We start from the raw sequence: 16,025 nt of genomic DNA, 5'->3' as shown, positions 1-16,025 counted from the left end.
GTTTCTACCTAGGGATAATCAGTAAAAAGAGGTGGGTTTGAGGAAAATTAGACAGTAACAATAGAGGACACCAGAATAGGCGAGGAAGAGTGAAGGAAGTTGCTTACAGATCTAGAACATATCCTAGTAAAGGAATTTTATTATAAAAGTTTATTCACGGATATCTCTGTTTTCCATATATCAGTGTAATAAATCCTTTCTTCAAGGTGGTTGGGTTTAAATAGAAAAATAGTCAACAGTTAATATTTAAAGAAGATTTATATTAATTTATTAAATCTTTGTTAAATATTGAGTGCCTACTGTATGTAAGACTGTGGGGATAGAGCTATGAACAGAGTAGTACGAATTTCTGCCTTTATAAAGCTTACATATTAGTGGGGAAACATAATGAAGACTAAAAAATTAAAATCTTTAGTTTGTTAGTTGGAGATAAGTGTTGAGGGAAAAAATAAGGGAGGAAAGAGGGTGTGCCAGGAAAGGAGACTTAACTATTTTATTTTGTTTATTTAATTTTTTTGAGAGTTGCTATTTTAGATAATGTGGCCAGCAAAGGGCTATTTGAGAAGTTAGCATCTGAGTCAAGGCTAGAAGGAGGTGAAAAGTGATTCATTTGGATATTTGGGAGTGAAAAGTGTTCCGGGGAACAAATGAAAGACCCTGGGATAGGAATATATTTGGTATGTTTGAGTAAGGAAACAAGTGGGCAGACTGGTAGGAGATGAGGTCACAGAAATTATGAAAGATCTAGGTGATATAAGGTCATCATATAGGCCATCGTAAGACAATTTTACTAAATATTGTGGGAAGCCACTGAGGGTTTAGAACTGAGAAAAAAATACAATTTGAATTATTTTAAAATAATATTATATAACATATTAAAACATACTATTAAGGACACCTTGATGGCTCAGTGGATGAGCATCTGCCTTTGGCTCAGGGCGTGATCCTAGGTCTGGGGATCAAGTCCCACATCAGGCTCCTTGTGGGGAGCCTGCTCCTTCCTTCCCTGTGTCTCTGCCTCCCTCTCTCTGTGTCTCTCATAAATAAATTAAAAATCTTTAAAAATAATAAAAATTTAAAAAATAGAACATGCTATTAGTACAACTATACAGTAATATTAATTAATGTATATATTGTACAATATAAAGGATCATCTGGCTTCTTTTTTGAAAATAGGCTGCAGCGGGGGATATACTAGAGTATAGGTTAGGTATAGTTGCTGTAACAAAGAGTTATAAGATATAAAAGTCCAAGAAGTCTAGATAGGTAGGACATCTGTGCTCTGTGAAACCATTCAGGAATCCATAATCTTTCCTTTTTATTTTACCATTCTTTGGGGTTTTGTCCTAATTTATGTGGTCAGAACTAGGTCACTATCATGAAGAAATTCCATCTGCGAGAAAGGAAACAGATGGAATCCAAGGTTTAGCTATACTTTGTGCCAGTTGCATTTCCCAGCATATTGTAAGTGTTCAATAAATGTTTGAATGAATACATACCTATTTTATATCTGAGTAAGTTAAGAGATATAGAACTAACCAGACTTGACTAAGAATCTGTACTGGAACATGATCTAAATCCTGAACACTAAGAATATATGTATAGGAGTAACTATCATAAAGTGGTTATATTCATGAAATGAGAATGTCTTAGGTAAAGGTAACATTGTTTTGATCTCCTTAGAAATAGTTACTGTACAGTCTTTAGATGTGATTATTAAGGTTTAAAATAGTTACTAGAAGGAGGATTCAAGATGGTAGCATAAGAAGACTAGATTCCCCTCCTCCCATGGACACCACAAATTTATATCTTTATATGGAATAGTATCCTCTGAAAAGGAACTGAGAACTAGATAGACAGTGTCTCTATAACAAAAGACAAAAGAGACACATGGAAATGGGTATAAGAGGCAAAGGCATAGCCTCACCCTGAATCCCACCCCAGATGCAGTGACTCCACAATTAGGAGGATGCCCAAAATATGGAACACTCTCTCAGCATACTTTTGTGATAAAAACTTCAATAAATTAGGTATAGAAGAAATGTACTTCCACATAATAAAGGCCACATATGACAAACCCACAGCTAACGTCTTACTCAGTGGTGAGAAGCTAAAAGTTTTTCCCCTAAGAGCACCACTTTTATTCAACATAGTCCTGGAATATTAGCCACAGCTATTAGGCAAGAAAAAGAAGTGAAAGACATCCAAATTGGAAAGGAAAACATAAAACTATCACTATTTGCAGATGACATGATACTATATGTGGGAAACTCTGTAAGACTCCAGTAAAAAAAAAATAAAAATAAAAATAAAAAATAAAAAAAAAGACTCCAGTAAAAAACTATTAAAACTAATAAATGAATTCTATAAAGTTGCAGGATACAAAATTAATATATAATATTATATATAATATATATAATTAATATATAGAAATCTATTGTGTTTTTATACACTACCAATGAACTATCAGAAAGAGAAGTGAAGAAAACAATCCCATTTATGGTTGCATCAAAAAGAATTAAATACTGGGACACTGGGATGGTGCATGCAGTTAAGCGCCCAGCTCTTGATTTTGGCTCAGGTTGTGATCTCACGGCCATGGGATGGAATTCCAAGTTGGACTCTGTGCTCAGCATGGAGTCTACTTGAGACAATATGTTATTACAATGATCTAATATTGTAATAACTTTATATAGTGACAAACGGTGACCAGAACTATTGAAGTGATCATTTTGTAATGTATAAAAATAGTGAATCACTATGTTGTATACTGAAACTAATATATCAAATGTATATCAGTTAAAAAAAGTGAAATAGCAGTTATTGAAGGTGGTAAAGTCTACATATATATGATGGAGAGAAGAAAAAGAATCCATGAAGAAGAGTGAATATAGTCTTTATTCTAACATTTTTTAGTACCTAAGGTAATTTTACATGGGCAAGAATTTTTTTTTTATTCAGACAATAAATATTTGGGAGAGTGAACAAAACTATCCATAACATATCTAGGCATTCTTTTTTGTCAATATATTTAAAATAGTTTGTGTGTGTATATACATTATGCACATATGCACATTTCATATATTTGTAATTTCAGAAATCATTTACTCTACATAAGGAGTTATTTTAAAATAGTAAGTTTTACATCTTAAAAATTAATAAACAATATTTTGATTATTTGTAAAGATTATTTCTGAGCCACTGAACTAAGAATCTTACTATTGTCCTTTGAAGTATATACTAGGGAGTTCTTAACAAGGGTGTAACAGTGAATATTGTTATCAGTGAAACTGAATGGAAAATCCCTGAAACATTTCTGATAAGCCTTATGCAAGATATAGATCTTTTAGATAAATTGAGATTGTTGGGTAACTAATGAAGCATAGATTTCCTAAAAATGGACTTTTTTATGTCTATTTTGTTTGAAATGTTATTTTTTTCTTTCTCATAGGGGGAACAATATATTTTCAGTAAGAATCAGTAACTGGAAGTACAAGTTTGGTTATTTCATAATGTTAAAATGAAGCTTTAACCAGCAGAGGTAAGAATATGTTTTACCTCTTTTGCATTTAAGTCATGAGATCAAAATATTTGTTGAGTTTCTATGAAGAATTATTTCAAAGGTTGTGAAGGATCTGAGATTTTATCCCACTTGCAAGCTAACAAGTTAGCCTGCTGCAATGCCATGGATGTGGGCAGAAGACATGAGACTCCTAGATCTAAGAAAAGGATGGTTTGCATGCATAGCAGTAGCAGTAGCTACAGTACCAGGCAACACCTGCATATGAGTAGGTTGTATTATAGGAGAGGAATCCTAAGTTTAGGGGGACCCAGATCTTTTATAATGGAAAATAAGTCTGCCTGACTTATGCCTCAGGAGATTATCTCTGTTAAAGGGAAAATAAACAAATTTGCCCTCTCTTCCAGTATGAGACACTATCTCTGTTTGCTGATCCTACATCCTTGAAAAATAGTCTGGAACAGAGGCAGTCAGTGTCTGCTTGCAAAATATGCAGAAACAGGAGACTCTGGAGGATTGTCTTTCAACACTTTCTACTCTGAATTGTGTTTTTAAAGCATGCATTATTAATACAATACTATTTTGTAATAGTGAAAAGACAGAAATCACTGAAATACCCAACAATAGGAGATGCTTTAAATCATAATATTCACATTGTAATAGTAAACAATTGAAAGTAATGTTGTAAAACTACATTTATTGACATACGTGCTCATCAAAAAATTAAATAAATATAAAGTGTGCATATAGTTTGATCCCAATTTTATAGAAATTTTATAAAAGCACACACAGGTGAAGAATATATACCAAAGTATCTGTCAATGGACAGAATCATGAATGTTTTTACTTTTGCTTGTCTGTATTTTTTTTAAACTCCTTTCAATGAATACTTTAGGCTTTTGTAATGAGGGGAAAAAAAAATTTTTTTTTAAATTTAAGAACAAATAGTAATTTAAGAACTTTGCCCAAGAGGATGAACCTTCATGGATTTAAATGAGGATTAAAGGATGCTAATTCTCTTTTTGACTTTGGAGTAGACTGGATGTGCAATATAGAGCTAGAAGAGAATAATGAGGTGACTTAATTTTTTTCTTTAGTGTTTTATCTGTGATAAAGTCAAGGGTTTCTTTTAGCAATTTGCTCTATTATTTATCATATAGATGTCACAAAGGAAAGCATACTATTGGAATGCTTTCCAATTCTTTTAGAAAATGCATTCTATTGGAACGTATCTTAAATTACAAGATTATTGTTATTTAGTAAGTATATCATTTGTAAGTATATTTAGTTGATTCTGATGCTGTTTAGTTGGGATAGACTGTGTTAGATATATGGACTAATTTGTTTCATTTTTATTTTCTGCCTATCATACTCTGAAACATGTTTAAATATTAGTATTTTTGTAAATTGGCATTTTTGTCATTGTGCTTCTCATGATTTTCCCCCTACTTTTAACAAGGTGCTGTTACCAGATTTGTCTTCTCAGTATAAATTGAAAATGACTGAAGTTCAAGCAATGGTAGAATTCTCTGTGGAGCTAAACAAGTTCTACAATGTGGATTTATTTCAGAGAGGGTATGTATTTTAATATGAAGATTATATATTTTGCATAAGAAAAGATGTACAGATTTTCATTTAAATTTAATATATACTTATAATCGAGCATATATCAGGAAAACAGTGAGCTATATTCAAGTAATTCTTTTCTTAGAGAAATTTAGTTTTAAGTAGATGCTTGAGAATTATTCACATGGATTTAGTGATAATGCTGGATATATGTAATGTGCATTTATGAATTTGTACTGAGTGTTGAAAGGACTTCTGTGAAAATGTTAAGATCTCATTTTTGCTTGTAAAAAGTAGTGTATGGGGAAAATACATGTACAAAACAGCTAAGTGGGAATGCAAAATGACAAATCTTCAAGAAGTATATATAGAAAGTACTCTAGGAATCAAAACAAAGACATTTTTCTGGGTTACTATGTTAGGAAAGGCATTTTGGAGAAATAGGGACAAAATATGGTTAAGACTTGTATAGGCAAAGGATAAAATGAAAAACTGTTTTGGGAGGAGAGAGCAACATGAATCAGGTCTTGGAAATAGGAATGAACATGCTATTTTAAAGAATTTTTAGGAAATTGGATATTCTTTAGGAGAATTGCAGAAGGAAAGATAGTAAAGAAAGGAGAGGTTATGTTTATGAAAGGCTCCTTATGTCTGAAGAAACAGCAGGGATTTGGAGAGCCATCAGTGGTTTCCAAGCAATAATGAAATTATCACTATTATTACAGTAAGCACTTACTAACAGGAAGATTGTGATATATTAGATTGATGGTTGTGCAGAAGAAACAGAAGCATAGGGGACAATTTAGAGATGCCTGTAACTCTGAAGTTCTGTACTAAGAGTGGTACTAATGAAGCTTTATCAGAAGTAGGGTGAGAGAGATTTTCTATTGAGGTTTTTCTTGTTTTGTTTTATTTTTGGTTTGTCTTGGTTTTGCCATCTTGTTGAAAAAAATAATAACAGCTGTGCTCTGCTTCACCTCATAGTTTCTCACTCCTCAGTAGGACAGGCTGGGCTTGTTTTCATGACAGAGACAGGAGTCAAAGAAAGAGAGCAGAGGATGCAGGGCCCCTTGAATTAGCACTTTTATTTTTTTTTCCACTCCATTCTGTTGGTTAAGCAAGTTATAAGGCCAGCCCAGGAGTCTAGCCTGACAGTTCTTAAGGCAGTAAAACTTACTTTTAAAAATTTTATGAGGTTTCGGTATGTCTGATAGAGTTCATTCCAAGCTCTGAAGCCCAGACCCACAATTGTCTTTTGAGGCATGACTATTCTCTAGATGTAGCCACTACTATTTGGGGATCAGAATTCTGTGGGATCATGCCCCTCAACTTCCTGAAAACCTTTTGTCAAACTGAGAATGTCTACTTAAACATTGCTTTAATTTCTTTAGAGCTCTAAAGAAAGGGATTTATACCTACTCCTTTAATATGATCTTTGTCCATGGCACATTTTATTTTGAAAATTTTTAAGGAGACTGAAGCTGAAAAAGTTTTTTTTTTCTAATCTAGCAACTCCTGGTGCAGCTATATTCCCTCTACATTCTGTTTGTAAAATGACCAGTTCTTTCTTTAGCTTATCTCTTTCTTGGAAAACCTTATTATACTTAGCAAGGAGTAACCAGTTGACATTTTTAGCATTCTCCCTGGAAATTAGCTTGCTTAAGTCCCAAAGTTTCTTAGATACATTGTCTTACAACTACTAAGTTACTGCTGACAGTGTTTTTATCAAAAGTTTCATCACTGGGACACCTGGATGGCTCAGCAGTTGGGCATCTGCCTTCAGCCCAGGGCATGATCCTGGGGACCTGGGATCGAGTCCCACGTTGGGCTCCCTGTATGGAGCCTGCTTCTCCCTCTGCTTCTGCCTGTGTCTCTGCCTCTGTCTCTGTCTCTCATGAATAAATAAATAAAATCTTAAAAAAAAAAGTTTCATCACTGTGTAACATGGGTTATCATTTTTTAAATTTCTATAATTTACTCATTTTTCTTGCTTCTACCTTTACCATTGTTTTGGTCCCAAAGTCAGTGCCACATATTTTAAGTTTTTGTTACGGTGCACACTACTTCTTCTAAGTTACTGATTTCTGTATTAGTAATGTATTGCCACAGTAGTATAGCTAATGACAAACACAAAGCTTCAGTGGTATCACAACAATAAACATTCATTTTTGCTCACAAGTCTGTGGATCAGCTGAATGGTCTGTTCTTCTGGGCTGGATTGGCTGATTTTGTTGGACTCACCTATGAATTCACACCCAACTGGCAGGTTGGCTGGGTGCTGGCTGATACAGAAAATGGCCTTATCTGGGTGGACTCCATTTTGTTTTATGATATCTCATCCTAGCTTTTTCTCACGGAGGAGGTAGCATCCAAAGAGAAAGAAACTATTCAAGAAGACCTTTTAAGACCTAGGCTTGAAACTAGCACATTGTCATCTATGCCACATTGCATTGCCCAAAACAAGTTGTAAGGCCAGTGCAGATTTAAGGGTAGGGAACTAAACTCTACTTCCTATTGGAAGTCAAACTGCAAAATGTGTGGACACCAGGACGGATGAAAAAATCAGAGACATTTTAAAAATCATTCTATTCTAACATTTTTTTTTGTTATTAATTTTTATGAGGCATTTCAGGGTAAGTATAGTAAGATTTAATGACTGATTCCATATGGAGGATGAGACTGAAAAAGCATTAAAAATACGTGTATAGAATATATGTGATATGTAAGATACTACTTTGAAGTTGCTCAGCAAAGAAAAAGTACAGATGAATCAAATACAGCAAAAGTTTCTAATTGTTGAAAATGAGTAGTGGGCATATGGGTTCATTGCTCTACTTTTTGCAAATTGGGTATTTTTAATAAGAAATTTAAAAGATAATGCTGAAGTTTTAAATCCTATTGACTTGTACAGTATTAGTAATGTTGAAATCAATAAGGAGGTTGAAGATTTGTTCATTTTGATATATTGAGTTTGAGGTGAGATATCCAAGTGGAGATAGTTCATAATTAATTGAAGGTTTGGAACTGGAGATAAAGATTAAGTGAATTATTATTCCTTTTTTTTTTTTTTGTCAATCATCATAAACATAGCATGTGTAATTGCTATTTTCATTAGTTTCCTCATATTCTACAATCTGGTTTCCCCATCCATTGAAGACCTTTGAAGAATATTATTATGTTTCTGATCTTTCAAAAATCTAATGGTTAGAGGATCATTGATTTTAGATACATTGCTTGACTTGTCTTTAATTGAGGTATAATTGACATACAATATTGTACTAGTTTCAGGTGTACAACATAGTGATTTGACATAGGTCTACATTACAAAATGATCACCACAATAAGTCTATTTATATTTACTATGTGTCACCATACAAAGTTAATACCAGATTATTGACTTTATTCCCCATGTTGTATGTTACATCCCTATGACTTATTTATTTTTTAACTGGAAGTTTGTACTTCTTGATACCCTATACCCATTTTGCTCCCCTCCAGCAGCCATCAATCTGTTCTCTGATTCTCTGAGTCTAGGTTTTGTTTTGTTTGTTTTGTTTTTTAGATTCCACATGTAAGTAAAATCATGCAGTATTTTGTCTTTCTCTGACTTATTCCAGTCAGCATAGTACCTTCAAGGTCCATCTATGTCACAAATGGCAAGATATTACTCTTTTTTTTTTTTTTATGATTGAGTAGTGTCCATTGTATATATATCACATCTTATTCATTCATTGATTAATGGACACTTAGATGGTTTCCATATCTTAGCTATTGTAAATAATGCTAAAATGAACATAGGGGTGCATATACCTTTTTGAAGTAGTGTTTTTGTGTTCTTCAGGTAGAAGTAGTTCTATTTTTAATTTTTCCGGGAACCTCCATAGTTTTCCATAGTGGCTACACCAATTTACACTCTCACTAACAGTGCACAAGAGTTCCCTTTTCTCCACATCTTCAGCACTTATCTTTTGACGTTTTGATAGTAGTCATTTTAACAGGTGTGAGGTGACATTTCATTGTGGTTTTAATTTGCATTTCCCTGATAGTGATGTTGAGCATTTTTTCATATACCTATATAGCTTCTTTGGAACAATGTCTAGTTAGATCTTTTGTGCATTTTTAAAAAGGATTTTTCTTTATTCGAGAGAGAGCAGAGAAAGAGAGCAAATGATCAGGGAGCAAGGGCAGAGGGAGAGAGAAAAACAGACTCCCCGCTAATCAGGGATCCTGATGTGGGACTTGGTCCTAGGACCCCAGAATCATGACCTGAGCTGAAGGCAGATGCTTAACCAACTGAGCCACTCAGGTGCCCCTCTTTTGCCCATTTTTAAATAAGACTGTTTGGTTGGGGTTTTTTCTTTTCTTATTTTGGAGGTCGGGTGGTTTTTTTTCTATTGAGTTGTATGAGTTCTTTATAATAATTTTAGATATTAGCCCCTTATCAGATACATGACTTTCAAATATTTTCTCATTTAGTAAGTTTCCTTTTCATTTTGTTGATGGTTTCCTTTGCTGTGTAGAAGCTTTTTAGTCTGATGTAGTTCCAGTTTATTTTTGCTTTTTGTTGCCTTTGCTTTTGGTGTCAGAGTCAAAAAATCATCACTAAGACCTATGTCAAGGAGCTTACTACCTATGTTTTCTTTTATTTTACTTAATGTTTAGTTAAAATTCTCAGCATGAGGAGTTGATTAGTTCCTAGAAATCTTTGTTCTTTTGTTCTCCTCTGGTTCTAGGGCTCCTGTGATTCCACTTCGATTTTTGGTTTTAGTCATCTCATGTTTTCAATCTGACCTCATCTTAATCTCAACTAATTATCTATCTTTATTTATGGAGTTTTGCCTTGTTTCTTTAAGGCCAAATTGTGACTCTCAAGGTTCTAGATTTAATTGGCTAGCTTTTCATTCACTCTTCTTTAATTCTGGCTTTGTGGCCTGACCATACACTCTCTCCAATGCTATACCTTGCTATGAATAATAGTAGAAATATATTTATATATTTTAATCTTTGTATTATTTACAAGTTTAATAATTTAAACTATTAGGAAATTATTAATAAAAATAAACAAAATATTCTGTTCCCTTGTGTACATCTAAACTCATCCCAATTTGTAATCTTGATTTAGCTTTTAGTAATCCTATTTGTGTGTCATGTGTATATATATGTGTATAAATGTGTATATCCTCCATTACATGTACACATTTGCAGTATAATGATGATAAAACACAAACATAATGTTCACTGCAAATTTTTTATTCTACATAAACTGTTATTCTAATGACTGGTTGATTTTTATATATAGATATAAAAATTATAAAATCCTATAGAATAAATAAAGTACATAAACAAATAGCTCTGACCTTGAAAATACGCTGAATTCTTTAAACCAAATGCATGTCTTTATTTTGTAATTTATTGTATTAAACCAATTTTCAAAAACCATTATAATCTATATTTTCTCAAAATTATGCTTAAGAATAATTTACCTTTATTAATTTTTATTTTTTATTATTTTTATTTACTTTTAAGATTTTATTTATTCATGAGAGACAGAGAGAGAGGCAGAGACATAGATGGAGAAGCAGCCTCCTCACAGGGAGCCTGGTGCAGAACTCGATCCCTGGACCCAGGATCATACCCTGAGCCCAAGGCAGCCGCTCAACCACTGAGCTACCCAGGCATCCCTCTTTATTATTTTTTAAAAGAAAAAAATGAGTAACCAAATTAAACAGTGAAAAATCTAAGGTGCCTTACTAACTCCTTTTGTTGCTATGACATTCTCTCATTTAAAGTAAGAAATATTGGACACCAGGGTGGCTCAGTCTGTTAAGTGTCTGCCTTTGGCTCAGGTCATGATCCCTGGGTCCTGGTATCCAGTCCCATGTCTGGTTCCCCGCTGGGGAGGGAGTTGACTTCTTCTTCTGCCCCTCCCCTTTGCTTGTACGCTCTCTCTCATGCACTCTGTCTCTATCAAATAAGTAAAATCTTAAAAAAAAAAAAAAAACTTCTACATTTCTTTTGTTTCTCTCATTCATCTTTATACATGCCCATTTCTGTTTGGGTTTTCTTGCATGCTGCTGATATTTGATCTGTGGATCTGATATATTTCTTTTCACCAATAATAAATATTATGGGAAGGGTGCCAGGTTGTCTCATTTGTTTAAACGGCTGACTCTGGATTTTGGCACAGGTCATGATCTCTCAGGGTCATGGGATCGAGCCCTGCCTTGGCTCTGTGCTCAGCACGGAATTGGCTTGTTGTTCTCCCTCTACTCTCCCCCCCTCCCCTGCCAAATAATAAAATAAATAAAAATCTTTAAAATAAATAAATCTTTTAAAAATAAATAATAAAATAAATAAATATTATGGGAGATTGATACAAGCAGACCAAATTTATAACTTAATACATACAGATATATAGAAATTGGGGCATTGTATATTTTAAAATATAGTTTGAAATGATTTTTTGGGTCTATTTTCCTTTAGTTTTTACCAGATACGTGCATCTATGAAAATTCCACCAAGAGTTCCCCACAGAGTAGAAGCTAGTTTGTTACATGCAACAGGTAAGCCAAGGAATATTTTTAACTTTTAAGAAAAGTTTGAAGCAACATTATAATGGCAATAATAACTTTTAATTATTTTTATTTTTTTAATTACAAATACAGGATACCAAAGAGTATCATTATAATAAATATATTTGAGGCCTCAATAAAATAGACTTGATTATAGGTTCTTTGTCTTTCTCTATTATTTCTTATGATGAGCATATGAAAGAATGTATGTGAAATTTCCACAAAAACAAATATAAGTAGGGGTGGTGTCAGTTATGTCATGTAAGATATAATTATTAAAAATACACAATGAATGTGGACATATAATTTGATAAATGAGTACAAAGGTGTTTTATTATAAAGTTTTAAAGTATGCCTTTGAGAATATTTTTTTAACCACATTTTTGGTCTGGGTTAACTACTCTAGTTAAAAAACAAAATGCAGAAAGTAATGTATATGGTTTAAGATAGATACATTATAGCAGCTTGGTTATTTACTTATATTCTGTATTAAAATGTTTGAGCCAAAACCAGTGGTCCTGATATGATCAATGGACATATTTTCAGCATTCCTGATATAGTATACTCTGTTTCATTCTATGAAGTTAGGAAATGCAATGGTTAATGAAATATTCTAGAAAGTTATCATATATGTCAAATATGAATAATGAGTCTTGAAAACATCATAAATAATAAAATACACCTCACACTAAAGCCATGCTGAGCATAATTCAGCCTATTTTACAATTTAAGAAAATATTCTGGAAATTTGAAGTGTTTGGGATTATCTTTTTAGTATCCTGTGGGTACTAAAATGCGAGGTAATAATAGATTTAATGAATGGTACACAATGGAGAGTTTATTCTGTCTTCCTGAAGACTCTCAAAATGCTCAGGGAGACTTATTGCTTATGACCAAAAAATATGTACATTCTTTTAAAAAAAACAATATTTTTTCTTGGCCTGGCATACATATTAAAGTGTATATTTATTGTCATTTGAACTGTTATAAGTCCACTTTCTATGAAATACAGAGGTTAAAATAATTAATTACTATTACAAGATAGATTTGGTCCTTCCTTAATGTGGTAGACTAAATGTCTTGCCTATTGTATTTTCTAAAGTTGCCAGTTGAAAAAAATAGAATGATCTTTTTCTCTGACTCCCATTTATTTTTTAAGCTTTATTGAGAAATAATTGACAAATAGAATTTCATATATTTAAAGTGTACAATGTGATTTGTTATATATACATTATGAAATAATTACCACAAGCAATATAATTAGCACATCCATCACCTCACATAGTGCACTCTTATGTGTATGTGTGGTGAAAATGCTTAAGATCCACTCTTAAATTTAAGTATACAGTACTTTATTATTAAATGTAGTCACCATGCTGTGCACATTAGATAGAGCTTACTCATAACAAAGTTAATCAACCCATATCTTCCTATTTCTCTCACCTCCTACCCCCTGGCAAGCATAGTTCTGCTGTCTGTTTCTATGAAATCAACTGTTTGGTTTGGTTTGGTTTGGTTTGGTTTGGTTGGTTTGGTTTCCACATGTAAGTGATTCCATGCAGTATTTGTCTTTCTCTGTCTGACAGTTATCTCACTTAGCAAATGCCCTCCGGGTTCATCCATACTGTTGCAAATGGCAAGATTTCTATCTTTATAGCTAAATGAGATACCTCTCCCTCTGGCTGTGGCTCCTTTGTATGTGTGTGTGTTATACCACATTTTCTTAATCCACTCATCTGTTGATAGATACTTAGGCTATTTCCTTACCTTGGATATTGTGACTAATGCTGCAGTAAATATGGTAGTGCAGATTTCTTTTCAAGATATTCATTTCATTTCTTTCAAACATATACCCATGAGTGGGATTGCTGGATCATTATGATAGTTGTAATTTTAATTTTTTTAGAAACCTCCACACAATTTTCCATAGCAGCTGCACCAACTTTCACTCCCACCAACAGTGCACAAGATTTCTCCTTTCTCCATGCCTTCACCAGCACTTGTTTATTTTGACATTTTGATATAGGAGTTCTAACAGGTGTGAGCTAATATCTCTTTGTGTTGCTTTAAAAAAAAAAAAAAGATGTATTTATTTATTTATTAGAGAGCACATGCACAAACGAGCTGAGGGAGGGAAGGGAAAGAGAGGGAGAGGATCTCAAGCAGACTCCCTGCTGAGCTTGGATCAGGACTCTGGGCTCAATCTCCAGGACCCTAAGATCATGACCTGAGCCAAAATCAAGAGCCAGATGCTTAACTAACTGAGCCGCCCAGGCGCTCCATCTGTGTGGTTTTGATTTACATTTTCCCTGGTGATGAGTGATGTTGAGCACCTTTTTATCGTACCTATCAGTCATCTGTGTCTTCTTTAAAAAAATGTCTACTCAGATCTTCTGCCCAGTTTTTAATCAGATTATTTTTCTGCTATTGAACTATATGAGTTCTTTTTTTTTTTTTTTTGGATATTCATCTCCTTAGATTTCAAATATTTTTTTACATTTTATAGGTTGTCTTTTAATTTTGTTGATGGTTTCCTTTGCTCTGCAGAAGCTTAATAGTTTGATGTAATCTCACTTCTTTATTTTTGCGTTTGCTTTTGGGATCAAATCCAAAGAATAATCTCCAAAACCAATGTCCAAGACCTTTTCTCTTATGTTTTCTTATAGGAGTTTTATGGTTTAGGTCTTAAATTTAAGTCTTTCATTGAATTTGAGTTAATTTCTGTGAGTGATGTAAGATAGGGGTGTAGTTTCATTCTTTTGCCTGTGGATATCCAATTTTCTCAGCACCTTTAAGAGACTTCCTTTCTCCATGATAGGTTCTTGGTACTTTGTCAAAGATTAGTTGACCATGCATGTATAGGTTTATTTCTAGGCTCTATTCTCTTCCAATGGTCTGTATCCCTGTTTTTATGTTATTAATTATCATACTGTTTTGATTACTGTAGCCTTTTTTTTTTTTAAGATTTTATTTATTTATTCATGAGAGGCACACAGAGAGAGGCAGAGACATAGGCAGAGGGAGAACCAGGCCCCCTGCGGGAGCCCAATGTGGGGACTCGATCCCAGGACCCCGGGACCACAACCTGAGCCAAAGGCAGATGCTCAACCACTGAGCCACCCAGATGCCCCAATTACTGTAGCCTTTTAATAGTAATATTATAGCCTTGAAATCAGGAAGTGTGATGGCTCTAGCTTTGTTCATTTTTTAAGATTGCTGTAGCTATTTAGAGTCTTTTGTGGTTTCATATGAATTTAGGATATTTTTTTCTATTTCTGTGAAAAATGCCATTGAAATTGTGATAAAGATTGTTTTGAATCTGTAGATCATGTGGGATAGTGTGGACATTTTAACAATATTATTCTTCCAATCTAAGAACACAGGATATCTCTCCTTTTATTTGTGCCTTCTTCTGTTTCTTTCATCAGTATCATAGCTTTTAGTGTATATGTTTTTATCACCTTGGTTAAATTTATTCCTAAGTATTTTATTATTTTCAGTGCTATTGTAAATGGAATTTCTCCTCTTTTTAAATAATTGAGTGATTTTACATTTATGAAATAAACATGCACAGAGCAACTTCCTTTTATTTTTTATTGAAGTATAGTTGACATATAATGCTATATTAATTTCAGATAAACAACACAGTGGTGGGATTGCTTTCTTGATTTCTCTTTTAAGTAGCTCATTGTTCATATATAGACAAACAACTGATTTTTGTATGTTGATTTTGTGTCCTACAACTTTGCTGAATTTGTTGATTAGTTCTGACAACCTTTTGGTGGAATCTTTAGATCATGTCATCTGCATACAGATAATTTTACTTCTTCCTTTCCTATTTGAATGTGTGTATAATTTCTTTTTATTGCCCAATTGCTGTTGCTTGGATTTCCAGTGCTATGTTGAATAGAAGTGATGAGAGTGGGTACCCTTGTTTCTAACTTTAGAGGAAAGATTTTAACTTTTCACAGTTGGGTATGATGTTAGCTTGCTGTGGGCTTGTCCTATTTGGCCTTTATTACATTGAGGTACATTTCTTCTATACCTACTTTATTGAAGTCTTTATCATGAAAGTATGTTGAATCCTACATCTACTGAAATGATCATATTTGACTTTTATCCTTCATTCTGTTAATATGGTATATCATGTTTATTTGCATATTGCAAAGCATCCTTGCATCCCAGGGATAAATCTCTTGACCATAGTATATGATCCTTTTAAAAAACTCTTGGAATTGGTATGTTAGTATTTTGTTTTTGCATTGGTGTTCATCAGGGATATTGGCCAGTAATCTTCTTATCTTCTTTTCTTGTAATGCACTTGTCTGGCTTCCATATCAGGGTAATGCTGGCCTTTTAAAATGAGC

The 16,025-nt window shown here is 33.4% G+C and overlaps 1 protein-coding gene across 17 annotated transcripts in view; it reads left to right on the top strand.

Annotated features, from left to right (window-relative positions):
- Positions 1–16,025, top strand: part of FAM135A (family with sequence similarity 135 member A) — a 132,944-nt gene that overhangs the window by 10,108 nt on the left and 106,811 nt on the right. For 14 of the 17 annotated variants that reach the window (XM_072832436.1, XM_072832435.1, XM_072832432.1 and 11 more), the window contains 3 exons: positions 3,452–3,541; positions 4,980–5,095; positions 11,570–11,649. In XM_072832436.1, the coding sequence (XP_072688537.1) occupies positions 5,019–5,095; positions 11,570–11,649 (157 nt within the window). In that variant the 5' untranslated portion in view covers positions 3,452–3,541; positions 4,980–5,018. The remainder of the gene's footprint in view (positions 1–3,451; positions 3,542–4,979; positions 5,096–11,569; positions 11,650–16,025) is intronic. The other 3 variants (XM_072832443.1, XM_072832438.1, XM_072832439.1) reach the window with 1 other exon arrangement.

The sequence above is a fragment of the Canis lupus genome, chromosome 7, assembly GCF_048164855.1.
Source record: "Canis lupus baileyi chromosome 7, mCanLup2.hap1, whole genome shotgun sequence".
NCBI classification, from domain to species: Eukaryota; Metazoa; Chordata; class Mammalia; order Carnivora; family Canidae; genus Canis; species Canis lupus.
Note: the sequence above shows the minus strand (reverse complement) of the source record. Positions and strands in the feature narration are given on the sequence as shown.